This window comes from Corvus cornix, chromosome 4A (genome assembly GCF_000738735.6).
Source record: "Corvus cornix cornix isolate S_Up_H32 chromosome 4A, ASM73873v5, whole genome shotgun sequence".
Lineage (NCBI taxonomy): Eukaryota > Metazoa > Chordata > Aves > Passeriformes > Corvidae > Corvus > Corvus cornix.
Genome location: NC_047058.1, coordinates 15,112,921 through 15,130,961, shown reverse-complemented (window position 1 = coordinate 15,130,961; position 18,041 = coordinate 15,112,921). Strand labels below are relative to the sequence as shown.

Sequence of the window (18,041 nt, the reverse complement as noted above, 5' to 3'; positions counted from 1 at the left end):
TTCCTACTACAAATTACCATTAACCTAAATGTGGCTGTTACCTGACTGGTGTTCCTTGTGTGTGGTTGGTTGGTTGTTTTTCTTTTTAACTTGAAGCTCCTGTTTCAGATGGCTAAAAGCCTACAGACTCCATAGGAAACTGAATTTTGGAAGATTTGTTTAGTGCAACTAATACCATAAAGCCCTGCCCCAAGGTTCATTGGGTCTCTAGAGACCTGCTGTGGTTTTAATATGCCTTATCATGGCCTGTAAAAGTTACAGACATGGAGTGATATCCTTTACAGAAAGAATTTTGTTGTCTTCCTTGGATTTTTTCTTTCTTAACAAAAAACCCCCTTCATTATGAAGATCAACTATAAACTATTCCACATAGTTTGGGTTGAGTTGGAGTCTCCTTGTAATAAGCCCAAGTAACAGAAACTCTTCTTCACCCTTGATTACAGTAGCAGTACTAGGTGGTGTTGCATTAAACTGACCTTTGGCTTTATTTAGCTGAGCTAAATAAATTAAAAACCAAATAAAAATCACAATTTCCCAGCAACAAACACAAGCATATCTTATCACTCACAGTATGAAGTTGTTACTACAGTGCCATCTTCAGTGCGTTACATAAAGTGGAGTTTTCCTGTAGAGGATTTTTTCTTTGTTCCTTATGGGTTGGAAATGGATTAATAGAACTTCAACTGCAGAGAGGAATGAGTAAAAAAAAAAGTGAAATCCTTCTGTCTTTGTTAAAAGGAAAGACAGTGTTGTTATTAAGAAAATAAACTATTATACCAGAAGCATATGTCATTATTAGGCAAAGCAATCTGAATCTGGCCACCACAATAGGTTTTTGAGGTAAAAAAAATGGTTGTCCTCATTTACTTCCAGCAAGACTCAGCAATACCACATGGAAATGCAATTTTGCATGTGCACATGCATTATGTGTAGCACATTACCAAACCATTAGAAGTGTTCATTCAAGTTTGACTGCATACTATTTACAGACAGGGAAAAACATGTATCTCCTCATATCTGACAGAGAACCTGGGCTGTACTGTGCAGGAAATCTCATTTGGTCAAACCAGTTCTTCCTATCTGGACCTTAGAGTTTAGACTGGACCCAGACTCCTGCTGCAAAAGGGACCAGCCCACATACTGAATAGCAGACAAGGAGAGTCTTACATTCTTGATTACAGAGCTCCTGTGTTACTTTGCTTCCCTGGAATGTCAAAACAAGGATGTTACTGAGCCCTGCTACAACCTTGTTCCTTGGTGCAAGCCAAGGATGTTGTGCATGCTGTGGGCCATGGCACAGGCGTGCTCCAGAGGGAAAAGGAGAAGGCATTTTAGTAAAGGTCACTACCATGTTTCTGCTGTCTCTGAGCATATCTAGTTCACCATTGTTGTTCTAGTTCATAGCAAATGCCTGCAGAGTGGGTATGAACTCATGTTGTTGTTTCAGCCCCATATGGCACTGAGACACATTTAGGCAAAGTGACCTTGTCCATGTATAATGTCAAAGGGAATACTTGTGTGCAGAAAGGAAACAGGAGCTGAACTCCACATCTCAGTCCTACAACTTGTCAGCATAGCAAAAACAGCCAAAGGTGCCAATGTTATTGGAAAATATGAGTGATTTTATTATTATAATGCAGATTTTCTTCTGGGAGGGAATGTATTTGCTTGTCGTTTTTAGGCTTACATATTTTCTTGTGGATGGCTCAGAGTTGTATTGCTCTGTAGAAAGTAAACAGGTCTATTTAACAGCTGAAGAAGAAAAGTCTACAAAGAGGAAAGCACAGCTTATCCACTTTCAGTAATATTTCTCAGTCTGAACAATAGAGCACTATGCACAGTACAATGGTACTCCCCTTTTGAAATGGATTGTATCCTGATAATACTCATCATTTGCATGCTGCTTTCATTTTGAAAGCACATTACAAATGTATAGGAATCCTTACCAACACACTTTACAATTTATAGTCCTTACTATCCTTGCTGTCATGAGTGGTATAAATTACTTGACAAAGCTACACAGAGAGAGTGTGCCATACTCTTGTTTTGTTGACCAATACAGCAAAACCATAAAATCATGCTCATGGCATAGCTCCAACAGCTGAATTGGAACTCCAGATTCTAGGGGAAGCTATTTAAAAGATAAAACCTCTTATGGCGCCCATAGCTTATATTCTTGAGAAAGGATTACAAAATAGGGGCCTTGTTTGTTGGTACAAACCGGATTTTCCCAAATTAATTCCTGAATATTTCACTTGTACTTTCTGAACATTTCACTTCATTGAGGCAAAAGTCATTTTCATTGAACAAAAAGAAATCTTAAATCTTGGTTATTCATGATGTTGTCACTCTTTATTTTCACCTTGAAAAACCATGAGAATCAAAAGCAAAGCTGTTTATCTAGATACTTGCACCCAATTTCCTGATCACATCTGTAAAATCACTAATGTATTGAACTGATCATAGAAGTAAAGATCTTCCTAAGTATAAAACAGGGCAATGACATGGTAGTATTTAAGAATGAAACTATATGAACCCCAATTATTTCAAAGTGTTAACCCCATCCAAAGAAATCACTCCTTGTATGACATTAGTACTCTTGTTGCTAACCAACTCCATCAAACTGCAGGCACAGCTCAACAGGAGCTTGAAGTCTGCTCCTGAAGAACGCCTGCTGATGTAGCTTCCATTAAAGCAGAGAGGGAACATTCAAAACCTTGCACTTCATTTCTACCACACAAAAGGCAGAAAGACATTGAGGATGAATCTTTGCAACTAAATTGTGCCCTGAGCTGCACATGTGAAGTCCCTTGGCACCCCAGGGGCATATTCTAAGCCAAGAATGGAACTTGAAAAGTTGCATGCTAAAAATATAAACCCAACTGCTTTCTTCCTCTCTCTCTTAGTAAAATACTTTCATAGTACAGATATTAACCAACAATGTGACCATTCTTTAAAATATCTGTATTTTTCTTTTTCAGTCTGGAAAAATTCAAATTCAGCCCATTTCGCTTTTCAGAAAAAATAAAAAATAAAAAAAAGGGAAGTTATTTTCCTACCCTTCTCCACAAAACTATTTCTGGGTATAAGCAAACACAGACTGCACATACACGAGACTGGTGACCTGGAGCCTTATTTGCAGTGTATAGACAAGAAGAATACCCTGCTGAGAAGGATTCACAGGGTCTATGAAATCCTGCCAGGGAGCAGGAAAATCTGCTGTATGGTACATCCTTTCCTGCAGTTTCTTGCAGTGAAGAGCTCAAAATCTGTCAAAACATGCTGCCCTTTGTGACTCTGCTCATTGAGATGTGCTTTTTGTACAATGTCTCATATTCAGATGTGAGCACCAATGTAGCACAGGAAGAGAGCCTCTACCAAAGGCACTGCTCACCAAACACTGGGTACAGACTGACCCCCACACCCAAACAGTCCCCAGGGCGCACACAAGTGTATCCACATCCCAGTTAAAAGCCTCTCTGAGAAATCTGTATCACATCTGCTTTAACCGGAGTAATTGGTCCAAGGCTTTTCAGTGAACAGTGACACCAAAGCCTAGCTCACGTCAGTGGGGGCAGATGTCTGCAGGATTTAGCCACAGTCTGTCAGAACTCAATTGACTGAATCACATTTACTTTACCCTGCACAACTTACACTCATGGAAAGCCACGATTGTCCAGTTTCAAAAGCCCAGCACAAAGCTTCCCAACAGAAGCTTAAACTGTTTCCTACATTTCTCTGTTTTGGATTGTACACCATCTGACGTGACAAAAACCATCCAGGACAGGCTCTTAGTTTGTCTTTTTTAGCTGGTTTTTAGGAACTGACAAATCCCACTCTTCTGCCTCTTCAAAAACTGCCATCAATCCAAGCCTAGAAAAACCTTCATCTGAAAAGGACTGGCTCACTGAAGGTGAAGTGAGAGCATGGTGTGGGAGGATGCTCTGGAAGGTCATAGTGCACACATTTCCAGGAAATTACATTAAATTAAATCAAGAAATGAAATCCTTGTGGATGAGGGAAACTTAGGAATATTCTTTGTTACTCTACCTTTACAAAATGATGACCAACCCATTTAGATACCACGTTCTATTTTCTGGTTGAACAAGGACCAAAGATAAATCAGGTACCTCTTGTTATCCATCAGAGTCCTACTACACTGTGTTAAGCCTTCACATACACACATAGAAAAAAATCAGATTTAGTAACAATAGGACTTTTTTTCTTATCTGATCTTTATTTGTGCTTTTGAGGAATTATTTATGGAATTATTATTTAGGGAATGGAAAGTCAATATAACTCAGTATCTGTCTGTTACCAGTGACAGGTATTTTAAAAATAACAGACTGTTGCAATGTACTGCTTTCAGACAGTAAATGAATTATCCCAAGTATTGCTAGAAAATACAAATAAAATGAGCAGTAAAACAAAGACATATGAAATAAACTCCCTACTTAATGAAAAACAAGAGCAGCAAAACTTTGCTCCATTATAGGGAGAAAGTAAATTGTATTGTTAAGAAAGCATGTGTATTTTATGTGAGATCTATCCCAAGTCTCTGTATAAACCAGCAAATGTATATATTTTGTACCCATAACACAGCCCTGGGATGCCCACAGCTCTTGAATCATTGTAGAGGTCCACTGACACCAAACAGACACAGGACTGCACTTAGTCTGTGCTCTCCCTACAGTCATTTGAAAATAATAACAGCTTTACCACACAAATCAACAGAGTATAAAGCAAGATTATGTTACATTTCAAGTCAAAAATTTCTTATTTTTATTTCAGTGGTGGATAGATCTAGTATTTTCTGCTTTTTTTGTTCACTAGGGTAAGACTCCACTGAAGTCTGTTCAGTCAGTCTGGATTTACATTGGTAAATTTCTGAGAAGAGTTTGTCCCTGAGCAATAATATTCCTATTTTTGTTTTCCAACACAGCATCAATCATAATACATAAGGATGAGTGAATTGAAATTGGAAATAAAGACTAATAATTACAAAACATATTACCAGAAAACTCTCAAGTTCCTCTGCATTCAGGAAAGCAGTGCACACTTATTATCAGAACATGAATAATTAATTCTCGGTTCTTGAGCTTTTCTTTAGAAAGAAATTATATGGAATATTATATGTAGGCCTTTCTCAACTAATGCTGTGGGTTTTTTCCTAATGTTACACTTCAACTGGAAGTGAAAAAAATCTGTATAAACTCCCGATTTTCCACTCCATATCCCATTCTGATTCTCATTCACTGCCATTATAATGCATGTTAAACTCTGCACAACAGGGGATGTTTAATCTAAATGTAATTCTGTTTCCGCTCTTCTCCCTTGTCATGAAGATTTTTATGAGGCTTTGTAAACCATTTTAACTACAAGATATAAATTTGGAAGTTAAACTACCTAAAGATGTTTTTTCAACTTTCAGTTATAAAACTAACCTAGCCAAATGAAATGGTAGATGGATTGGTATTTTTGCTTCTGCTAAGGACAAATTAGCTTTTCTTTCCTCTGAAAAAATTGTTATTGAAAATGACTAATAAGAAGAGAGCAGAATCAAAGCAAATGTCCCTAACATTATGTAATTGTTCCTCTAAGCACTTCTGGGTTGAAGAACTGAGAATACAACTGAAAACTAAATTCTGCTTGTGGTAGTAATGGAAAATATTCACTGACTTTGGAGGGATTATTTGCATAACAGGGGAAAGGAATATTTTGTTGGACAACAGAAGATAAGAAAAACTTTCTAAAATACAACAAATTGTTGAGGTGGTTAGAAAACATTACTGCATAACTTCTTTACAGATTCTCTCTCATCCATATACAAATAATCAGAAAGAGAATATCACAGGCACTTAACAAAGTCTAGTTTCAGAAATACAATAGTACCAAACAATTTTATTAATATTTCATACAAATTTTGAAGTCAACACTGACTAGTATTGTGATATTGATGAAGGCAAACAAAATTAATAAACAATAGGTTTCTGTGTTTTACATTGGACTGGATGTCATAAGTAATCGTCTTAATTATAAGCTAACCTAAAATAGTAATGATCGAAACAGGGTAAAGCCAATACATTTTGTTTTCTTTATTTCAAAATAGAGTGATTATAAATACATTCTTGATATATTTCCTTCCTAACTCTTTGGATGCAACCAAAAAAAAAAGTCTCACTGTGCTCATTTCATACAATATCAACATACAAATCATGCAAAAGATATTATAGATATTATACCACCATCAAGTTCTGGATGTTTTTTCTTGATTCTGAAACATTTGTTAACATTATTCACAAGGCCATGCCTTTATAATTTATATCATCATTATGGCTTTAAAAAAAAAAAAAGCATCTAAAAAAGATATTTATACTAGATTGCTGCATCATTGTCAATCTTGAACACTAAATGCAAAACATAAATCACCTGTTCTTGTGTTCTTGCACCGTGGTACTTGCTTTCTGATAAAATTGCACAATTTTTTTTCTTTTTCCAGGAAATGATTACACTTTATTGATTTCATTTAAAAATGGAAACTTCTTTATAATACAGTGGAGACAACAGATTATGTTAACACCTTCACTGATTTAGTTTATGTCTATGGGTCTTAAGAGCCATTTTACAAGCATGGCCACTCAAACCAATATAATGAACAGACAGACCTGTTAAGCCACACCCAAGAGTCACCTTCTCAGAAAGACTGACCAGAGATTTGAATGGACAGCACACTAAAACTGCTGTGCAGACACATACACTGTTTCAAAACATGGAGAAAATAAACTGACACTAAGGTTGCCATTCAAAGTAACAATTTCACAGAAAAAGAGTGTTTTGCCAGCTTCTGCATTCTTCACTCACACTATTATGCCTACATATTGCACCATACATTGTAAAACACTTAGGAACAATTTCTACAGGAAGGTCCAGATTGTGCAACCTTTACTGATGCTGGTGAACTTACACTCAACTGCATAACCCCAGAAGAGTCACTGGGCTCTATGGATTATATACAATGGTTCTGAGCTGGCTTGTTTTGAAGTCAATGACAAAACTCTATCTAAGCCCCACTCTTGGGCAGGTATCTAATTATTACCTCATGATTAGTACCTCTGCACATGAATTAGGTTGAGCTGAAATGCCTTACTGGGATTGCGGCCTCAGTGATCAGGAAGCTCTGACCCAGTGTAATGGTACAGCATAATGGTTCAGTTCTTCTTTTGATCAGCAAATAGGAGATATCACTCCAAAAACAAAAAACCCCTTCAAACAAAGGAAAAAAAAAAACAAAAACCCAGAAAGAACATCCCCAGAAAACCTCACAACACAAAATAAAACAAAAACCCCTCATTTTTGTAGCTGAGGAAGGTATGATCACTTATCATTGTTCTTTTGACTCAGGACAACACAAGTCATAAGCACATCAGTTTTACCATCAGTTAGAAGTATTTCCTTATTTGCTATTTTTAATATTTTAAACACATTCCTCTCAGGATGATCATACAGGACATGACAGTGACAACGCACTGTGTCAGACACCTTCTGCTTTGGCAAATCCCAGGGAACTTGGACACATCCTCGAGGCCACACAGCACCGTGCAGAGCAGACCCTGTCATCCTTAGCCTACTGAAGGAGCCAGCAGAGTCCACCTGGTCAGTGCCTCATGGACACTCCTTAATCCACAGACAATAAACACAAGTTCTCATCCAAACCTTAGCCATGTACTGCATCATTGGTCAACCAGGACCTTTTTATGCCAGAACTGCATGTGTATGCAGTATCTATGCCCTGAAAATCCCTATCACATTCTGAATTGAGTTAATTATTGTGCATGGATAGCTGCAGCTTTTTGAAAGAAACTCAGCCATTAATTTATCTCCCATAATTTTATTATCTGAAGTCATGGACATACTTTGAAGTATGGAGAAAAATAATAAAACCACCTTCTTTCTAAGCCACAAGAGCATAAACAAATGTCTGAAAGTAGAGAAACGTTTTGTTTGCTTTCTCTCAAATAAGGAAGCAGTGCTTTTGCCTTTTTTGATAAAAATATACTGCAGGCTGTTTGCCAAGTATCACTTCAGAATAAAAATTTCAACTCAGTGTCATAAAGCCCTGAAATTAGAGGTTTATATTGGAAACAGCTGACACAGCCTTCTCCACAGTATTATTATTGAGTCTTGCTCTAATTTTTGCTAGCTTTGAATTCATGAAAAACATTCATGTTTATATCCTACTACCTTAATTGATTTATGTATTGATTATAAAAGGTAGGGAGGGATAAAGGTTCTGAAAGCAAAGGAGATAAGAGGGTCTTATCTAAAGCTCATCAAGTCAAAGAAATTTTGTTAATCTCATCATACAGATTTGCTGTAGGATGCTTTACCAATATATTTCCATTTTCATGTCAAAGTACCATCTATCAGTGAGATACAATGGGGATTTTCCATTCTCTTACCTTTTTTTTCCTGGCTATTCAGATCCAGCTTTCACAAAGGCAAGCTTTTACTCTCAAGTTATGAGCTACACAGTCCTTTGAACTGAGTCCACTATATCCATTTTGCACTGTGGTTTTAGACAGGATTTGCCATATTGTTCACTGTTCTGATCAGGTTTTGCTGACTAACAGCAGCCAGAGTGATAATAAGAACAGAAAACTTCTGCATATACAATAAAAATATTCCCCTTAGCATGAATTCCTGTAAATACTTGTAGTGGAAAGTATTAAGCTGTAGAGACCAGAAAAGCAAGAAAACTCATGGCAAATAATTGCCTGAGACACAATACTAAAAAACTAATGGATCTATTTTAAAATGCACCATTGGTAACAAATCTGAAATAAGATAATATGCTAATCTCACAAGAATAGTACAGAACAATTTTATTATTATTATTATTATATCTGATCACTTAATTCTGGATGATGCTATACATTACATCCCCGGTTGCTGTTTGGTATATTGTTCTGGTTTTATTTATACTGAATGATTAATGCATTGTGATCAGGAAAACAAGTCAGGCATATTAAATACATATTAAGGAGTACATATTTTTTTTTTCCTATGTAGTATACAAAGTATTTCATAAATATGAATTATATTACAAAAATAATTTCTGCTACGCTCACACAGTAAGCACTTAGACAATTTTGGACAACCTTTTGGGGTTGCAAGAGTTTCACGTAACTGAGAAGGAACTCTAGTTTTAATTGGAGATGAGTCTTAGAACAGATTCTGCATAAATATCAAATATTTTCTTCAGATGTCACGAATACTGCAGAAGTCAGGTTGAGCTATTTTCTTTCTTTTCTTTTTTTTTTAATTTTCTGTATAGACATGTATGCTTCAGGTGGTCAGATTTATTTCATAGGTATGTAATGCATGGTATATTTTAAACAAATATTTGCACAATTTAACATTATAATTCCAGTGGTTTCAAGATGCAGCCCATAAATGTAACCAATTTACACATACTATTGAATGTTCTCTCTTTGCATGCTCGTTACTTTCCAGATAAGCTTTAAACAGTGCCATTAGAACACCACAAATCAAAGGATTACTCCAGTTCCACCAACTTAAATCCACGTGCAGGATGAAGGACCCAGCTGAAGTACAAATATCAGTACCAGGTTTCTTGTGTTTGTTCTAACAAATCACAAGGAGACGATGGTTTGCATTTTAGATACAAAACATATATGCCTCTTGAGGTTAAATTCAGTGTAACGTGTATAAAGCATCCCTTTGGCAATAGAGTTTGCAGTATCCCTACAGGATTCCACAGGGCATGAGCTTTATGGAGTAAAACCCATTAAGGAAATTCTCCTCTACTTGACAAATCATATGCAGCTACAGTTAATCAGACACCCTTGGATACACCTGCCTCTATGCCTATCAATATAATATAGTATTTGGAAGTTAAAAGTCAACAAAAGGCACTTTCATCATTAAATAAATGTCCTCTGTAGGCAATAAGATTGTATGACCTATATTTTATTCAAAGCTGTTTGTTCTTCAAGGACTTGTAGGTAGTCAGGTGAACCTTGAAGTTTAGCTTTTAGTTCAAAATATTCACTTTTCCTTTGTTCTACTACAATTTTACTATGATTACCACCTATTAGAGATTTCTTGTTTTTTTTGTCTTGCAGTTTCTCTGGGTAACGTATTTCAAAGCCACTGACCCCTATGCTGTTGTATTCTTTTTTACTTTCAAGAAAATTTTGAATAAATACATTGGAATCCCTTCCAGGGAATAACTCATCCAGTTCATCGATTGTGCTAAGTCTTTTTCTGGTATCCACATGCAATAAATCTTTCTCCTTGTCATTCATATTTCTCAGAATGACTTTTTGCCCTGGTGGGTCAGCAAACGTGAAGCCTGTTTCAGACTCTTTCAAGCCACAGGTATGACTTTTGCTCATCTGCTCAATGGTTTGAGGAATGAAGGCCTCTGCACCCAGTCCATCTTTTTTGTTTGACTTGTGATCATGCTTTCTAAGCTGCAGTTGCATAGAACTGCACTCTTGGTTTCCAATCCCTTCATGCTTTACAGTTGGTTTTTTGTTGCGCCGAAGCACAAAAACAAGAAGACAAAAAGCAACAAACACTGTTAAAATCAGCACAACCAATATGCTTAAGATTAGGATGGACAATGGAACTGGGCCACCAGGAGGACTCCGGACTGGTCCCGGTGGTGTTGTAAAAATAACAGCAGGCATAGGACTAGTGAACAGAGCAGATGGCTTGTTTAAAAGTTTAGGGCAGAGAATCTCATTTTTCAGAGACTTAAGTTCTATGTTAGCAAACTGCACAGGTGTTTCACATCTCAATTCCTTCACCACAATACCGTCATTTAGCTTTTCAAGCCACAGTTTTAAAGCAACTAAATCACAAGTGCAGTCCCATGGATTACCTTCCAAATCTATTTGTGTAAGAGATTTTAGCTGATCAAGAACACCACTTACAGGTAAATACATGAAGTGATTGTTCCTCAGATTCAGTCTAGCAAGTGGTGCACCAGCAAAAATATACGCTGGCAAGCTTCGCAGAAGATTGTTGTTCAGGTAGAGCAACTGCAAATTTGGCATTAAGTCAAAGGTGCCTGCTAGGATTTCTTTGATAACATTGTATTCCAAATACAGATACTGCAAGTTGTGGAGGCCAGCAAACATTTCTGGGCTCAGACGCTCTATCTGATTGCCATTGAGATACAATCTCCGTAAATTTGTAAGGTTGCGGAAAACATCTCCTTTGATCACTGAAATCCGATTGCTGCCTAAATGGAGCAAATCCAGTCCCTCAAACTCAGCGAAATCTGTAGTATCCACATCCTTAATATAGTTGCCATTTACATGCAGTTTCTTGGCATTTAAAGGTTTTGGTACTAGTTCAGCCATTGATTCTATATTTCTTTCCTGGCAATTTACACTTAATCCCAAGTCTGAAGGATGAGTTTTGCAAACACAAGGGACTGGACAAGGAGTTAGAGGAGGCACCCTGGTCTGGTAAGATACGATCTGACTGAGATTGCGATTAGACAGAGCTTTGCCTGCTACTATCCCCGAGATCTTCGAAGGATTTGTAGTTTTTGGCGGCTTTGTGACTAATCTGTGCACTGATGTTTGAGTGGTGTGGCCGTTGGGTGTGCTGTAACCGGGCTCCAGCTGTGAGGGAGGCAGGATGCGCACGTCAAAATCACTCCCTGTCCCCATGGAGCACAGCTCCTGCTTATTGGTTTCTTTCAGCAGCCTTCCATACAAGTCACTGGGTGTTTCACAGATAGCCTCTCCAATGTAGATGTTATAGGGCATGTTCTCCAGCCACGCTTTCAAAGGCAACAAATCACAAGTACAATTCCAGGGGTTGTCTTCCAGCTGCAGTTCAACTATTCGCCCGATGTGCTCCAGAACTCCAATGTATGGAAGCTTCTGTATTCGATTCCCCCGTATATCCAGATGGGTTAGAGAAGCAAATCGAAAAATATTATCGGGAAGGAATGAAATCAGATTGTCATTAAGTATCAGGACTTTCAGCTTGTGAAGCTTATTGAAGGCTCCCCGTTCAATAAACTTGATTAAATTGTAGTCAGCTTGGAGATACTCCAAGTTCTCTATGCCAAGGAAGGTGTCAGCCCGGAGAATCTTTAATTCGTTGTTGTTCAAGTGCAACTGCTTTAATGCACTAAGACCCATAAAGGCCCCTCCCTCAATGTTCTGTAACTTATTATTACCCAGTTGCAAGGACACTGCATGTGTAAAATTAAGAAAGGAATTTGGATACAGAATAATTAGCAGGTTGTTTTGAAAGTTGAGGTGGTAAAAATTAGACCATGGTGGTTTAAGCTGATTTGGTCTGTAGACTGCAACCTTCTCACAGTTGACATAGAGGACATTCTCAACTGACACACAGGAGCAAACATTGCAAATTTCCACAGATATATCAGCATCTGCAGTTGTAGAAGAAACTGGAGATGACAGAACCAGAAAGAGCCACAGAATCATCTTCTTATGATCAGCAAGCAACCTTAGGCTCCTGAACAAAGATAAAGAATCTGAAGAAGAAAGAAGGAAAGAAAAAAGGAAAATGTTTTTCAGTTGACATTGTTCCAAAACATCATTTGGGTTAAAAATTGTATACCACTGAGCTACTGTACCTGCCAAGGATTATAGATAAACTACAAGAACTGAATTCAAAATAACATGGAAGACTTTGACAACCAAACAAATGCACAGGAGCTAGGATGATTTCAAACACGGAATGTAAATTTCTGTAGACAAACACAAATAACTCTCAGGTCTGTCAAATGTATTTCTATCTCTTGTACATGCCAAGCATGCATAACTAACAAAGCAAAATAACCAAAGGAGATTCCAATTTTATGCATATTTACTCTCCTCAATCCTGCACTGCTCATATGTTGCTGTGCATTTCAGGGATATTAAACACAAATGCTGATGTTATGCATCCCCAAACATCTGGGCTGGGATAGCACAATACAGAAAGGATGGAGATGCTGACACAAAAAGTAATGCCAATGCTCAGTATATGCATCTAAAGCATCAACACATAGAGATACATCACTCTGATAAAGATATTCACTCAAGGGCTACACAGGCACGCACACATATTGTTTCTGTCACTTCTGATACCTAGTTTAAATAAGTAGGTGGTAAACTGACTGCAGAAATACAACTGTCCACAGAACAACATCAGCTCTGGGTGACCAGTGGAAGCACACAGACATGGAAGAAGCATGCACAAGCACACAGCCCCATCCCCAGGAATAACCATACACTGACTTGCAGGGCAAAACAAAGTCACAATTCACCAGCCTGACACTATTGAAACCTGAGAACTATTTTTTTTCCCTAAAACATTATGTAATTTTCTCTTATTCCTGCACTGATAAGAACCCTTTGCATATAGTCAGGCCAGCTGAGCTGCCATTTTTTACGCAGAAGAACTCGAGCCACAGCATTTCCTCTGAGTTATAAGGTACCTTTTTTCCCCTTTTTTTTAACAAATCACTCAATAATCAATACTTTGCGCGCACACACACACACACACATCCCATCTTCCCATTACCCCCATTTCCCAACTTGTCCCTTTCATTTCCTGCTGTGGGAAGCCACTGAGTTGGCAGGAGGGAGCCAGAACGAAAAGTAGAGAAAAGCAGAAGCCAGCTGGAGGGAGGAGAACCGGGCTGGAAGGAGACACGAGGGGACGATGTGCCGAGGGACCTGGAAGGGAGGGCAGAGCAGGAAAGACCGCAGGACAGAAGGACAAGAGGGACAGGGAATGCACAGAGGAGACAAGGATGAGAGGAAGGGATGGCTGAAGGGGTCAAGGAGGCCGCTTATCGGGAGCACAGGGAGAAGGGGGAGCGGAGCAGCGGCTGCCGATGCCCGCAGGCTCCCGACCCCGGCGAGCGCGCCCCCAGGGGCGGACCGGTGCCCCCGCGCCCCCGCCGCTCCATCTCCCTCCCCCTGGCAGGCGCCGTCCTCCCGTATCCCTGCCTCGCCCACGCTCGAGCCCTCTCTTCTTCCTCAGCCCCGGGGCCCCGGCCGGTGCCCAGCGGGCAGGCTGCGGGCGCTGCGCGGGGCGGCGAGCCCGGCCAGCAGTGCCGGCACTACCGCAATTTTTGCCGCATCCGGCTCGGCTGGTGCCGTCTCCCCTCTGCCGTGGGCGCCCCGTCGCCCTCTGGCTCCCGGCGGGGGAGGGCGGCAGGGGCACGGGCGCGCTCGCACGGCGCGCACATCCCGGCCGGGAGCGGGCACGGAGCGGCGGAGCAGCCCCGCATCCCCTGCACCGTCCCTTCGCAACAAGGCACGACCGTGCTCCCCGCCGCTGAACGCACCAACCCCGCCCGCCCCGGTACCTTTGCAAAGTCCAGCCCGCAGCAGATCCACACACCCCCTTCCCCGGCCCCACTGCGCAGATCCTGCCCCCCCCGTCCCTCCCACACCTCCAGCGGCTTCTCCGGGCCGCCCGGCCCCGGTCCCTCCGCTCGCCCGCTCTCCCGGGAAGGATGGGAGAGGGCAGCGCTGCGCCTGGTGCCGCTGGCCGGGGCTCCGGGAGGCGGCCGGCTGCAGGGAGAGGCGAGCGCGATGGCAGAGAGGCTCCGGCAGGAAGCCACTGTCGCCTCGTCGTGTATCCCCCCCCGCCCCCCCCCCCCACCCCACCCCTCGCCGTCTTTAAAACAGCACCAGTAATTATTACAGCAATGAAAACAAAACCTTCGGAATAATTAAAAGAAATTAAAACGCCAACGTACAGGCGGCCCCGCCGTGCCCCCACCCCCGCTCGCACTCACACGCCCGGCGGGCGCCCACCGCCCTCGGTGATGCTCCCGGCAGCTCCGCGGCCAGCCCGGCACCGTCCCTACCTCGGCGCCCGGGGTCGCCGCGGCTCCGCTCGGCTGCGCTCCGCCGCTCTCCCCGCGAGGTCTCCGCTCCGGCGGCTCCGCGCACGCAGCGGGCGGCGGGGGCAGCCGGGCGCCCGCCGGGGCGAGCACCCCCGGCCGCGCGGAGCGAGGGCAAGCCCGGCGCTGCGGAACCCCGCGGGCTCCGCCGCATGCAGCAGCCGCCCGGCTGAGCCCTGCCCCGCCACCGCGGTCCCCCGCACACATGCGGGGAGAGGATCCCTCTGCACACGGGCACCCGCTCCCATCGCACTGCTCTCGCCCACCCCCTGCACGCAGGGAGCCCCCTCCCCTTCGCCACACGCGCACCCGCACACACACACACACACACACGCACGCACGCACCGAGCGCTGCTCCGGCGGGCAGGGAGACGCCGCTCCGGGGGAGCAATCCCGGCGCATCGCCACGGCCGGAGCCTCTCCCGCAGCCCGGAGGCGCCGCGCCGCCGGTACCTTTCCCGCGGAGCCGTCGCGCTGCGCCCCCGCGGAGCCCAGGCGGGGCGTGCGGGGCGGGAGGAGCCCCCCGGGGCGACGGGAGCGGCGGGGCCGCGCTGGGCACCGCGGGGCTGCCATGGGCGGGCAAGGCAGCCACAAGTGCAGCCCGCGGCCGGGACGGGGCCAGCGCGGCCCCCGCGCCCGAGGATCCGCAGGGCAGCGCGGCTGCGAGAGCCGAGCGGGGGAAGGAGAGAGAAGGCGAGAAAGGACTCCCCCTGCTCTTCTCTGGCGATCTCCCCTCCCGGCTTGAAACAAAAGTAGAGGTGGAAACTGAGTGGGCAGGATGGTAACATTTGCTGCATTTAATGTGAATTGCAATTATGGAGCGAAATCGCTGCGAGGAGACGTACCCGAGCCGTTCTTAAGACAACGCCGCTATTTGTCTATCTCATTCTTTGTGGTTAGGTGAAATTCCTTCTCTGCTTAGGTAACAGCTGCAGTCTGATGGAAAAAAATCCTCAAATGTTATGCACTGGTGCTAAACAGATTCTGCTAATTAACAACTCCTATTGACTCTACCTTTCATAATACACTTTAAAATGGTAATGAATACCCCCAAACCAGGTGACATCTCATTTCAAAGCAGAAGAGTCAGTTAACCAAATGAAATCTTGCAAGGGGAGTTCAACTGTTTGTCCTTTACCATGAATGCTAAAGTGATCCAGTTAGAAAACTGTTTATGTGCTGTACACATACCGGTTGTGAGTGCTGGTTCTGGGCAATAAACATGAGGGAATGGAAAACAGCAACTGCTTTCTTCATTTACTGAAATGAAATAAATAGCTTGCTCCAAAGGCTGGCTGCATCGAATTGACATAATTGCAGAATGTTATTTTGCACTATGTGGTTAGACTGATACCTGAAAACAAATGCAGCTGAGACATTAATAATTTGCATATCACAACAGAACTGAAAGTGATCTGTGATTAATATTCAGCCAATTAAAAACTGAAGTTTTTAAAATGTAAACTCTCTTAATTATGGAGCCATTAACAAAGTACTGTTCACATAAAAGGGGATGTGTGTATATAAAGGGCCCGGTTTAGAAGGATTTGCATGTAGTTTAAGCTGAATTTTTCAAACACTATTTAAAAAGCTAATGAACTAGAGAGCAAAGGTGTAGAATAAAATTCATTTAGGACGATAGCTGGTTTATAACTATTTTAGCAGCAGGCACAGAAATGCAGGTGTAAAGATCAAGATGCTAGTTTTGTTTAATTCCCTGCTTATTTAGTAGGTGAAAGAGCATACTGACAATTTCAAAGAGATCACTATTCCCACCACATTCAAACAACTACTAAGAGACTGAATCAAACATCATACAGGTAGCATAATAAAATATCATAGTTTAACCAAGTAAACCATGAAATGAGTAACTGTTTGAGAACTGAAATTACACTATAAGTAGATAATTCTTGATGTTTTCTATTATAAGTTGCTATTAGCAATGGCATGTGTTTATGGTATTGTAGAATTCATCTGAGAAGGAAATTTAGTTATGCAGCACAATTTCATTACTAGGGTTTCAGTATGTCATATATTTATATTTCTAATTTACAGTCACTAAAAATAACTTCTCCTCCAAACCTTAAGTGATTTCTAAGCTACTTGTGCTAGCCTACATCATGTCAAACTCACTAATATTTAGGCTTACATGTCAGGATCACATTCCAAAGAAATTTAGGGGAATTCTAATGTACAACATAAGCACAAGCTAAGGTCAAGACTGGGATCCAAGATGATGACATGCTTCAGGAATAAAACATTTTAAAGGGTTGCATCCTAGAATCACTTTGTTGCACCCATTTTCTGAGATCCATCTTGAGGTTCTATCCCTATCAGTAGAAATTTTCTGTATGGGCTGATGGTAAATAATTGGAAGACATCAGAGGCAAGTTGGAGTACCTGGTCTGGTTCCCCGAAGTTTACAAGATTACTTTAGGCTACACACCATGCCCATTTAATGTCATCTCTAACCTTTTCTTAAATTTTCTACTGTGATGGAACCTCATTCATCTCCTTTGATTCTTTCCCCCCTGTCTGTTGTTTGCCATAGCAGCATGTATTTTTTCCTTCTTCAGCTTAGCAAAAGGAGAGCAAAAGCTAACAGGCTGACAGATTCATAACAGGATTTTCTGCAGGGAAAAGTATATGAAGAAAAGGTAGAAATGTGAGCTATACTACTTCTCACCCAAGCAGACACACTCAGGGTGGCATTCAGTAATGGTACAATTAGCTTGTTGATAATGTCATTACCATACCTAAGATCTTGGGAGAGAAAGGTACTTTTTACTCCTGGCTACTGGCATTCATTCTTAAATCTGCTCAGAAATTACAGAAGCCCATTTATATTTTGTTTCCTTTCACATCTTTTTGAGATCTTCTAAGTAATACTTTTCTTTTAAACACACAGACATGCTTGGTCACCTACCTCTCCCAGTTTAATTCTGGGCTGATGCAGGAACTTGAGACCGAAACTGAGCTTTATGTGCATTCAAAGTCTGTCAGGAGAAAAAGCCTCCTGTAACAGAGTCATCAAAATGCAGAGGCCAGTTGAGATGCTGAGTCTACTGCTCACAGCAGGAAACCTTGGAGAACATTTTCCTCATGCTGCTCGGCACACATGCAA

The 18,041-nt window shown here is 41.7% G+C and overlaps 1 protein-coding gene across 5 annotated transcripts; it reads right to left on the bottom strand.

Moving 5' to 3' along the window:
- Positions 1-5,867: 5,867 nt before the first annotated feature.
- SLITRK4 (SLIT and NTRK like family member 4) lies at positions 5,868-15,388 on the bottom strand. 5 transcript variants are annotated; one of them, XM_039572236.1, is made up of 2 exons: positions 15,263-15,388; positions 5,868-12,547 (listed from the first exon to the last, which is right to left on the bottom strand). In XM_039572236.1, the coding sequence occupies exon 2, from the start codon at positions 12,495-12,497 to the stop codon at positions 9,984-9,986; it is 2,514 nt and encodes an 837-aa protein (XP_039428170.1). In that variant the 5' UTR covers positions 12,498-12,547; positions 15,263-15,388; the 3' UTR covers positions 5,868-9,983. The 5 variants fall into 5 exon arrangements, with proteins under 5 accessions (XP_039428170.1, XP_039428168.1, XP_039428171.1 ...); XM_039572234.1 differs by lacking the exon at positions 15,263-15,388 and adding an exon at positions 14,882-14,966; XM_039572237.1 differs by lacking the exon at positions 15,263-15,388 and adding an exon at positions 14,462-14,592.
- Positions 15,389-18,041: the final 2,653 nt, after the last annotated feature.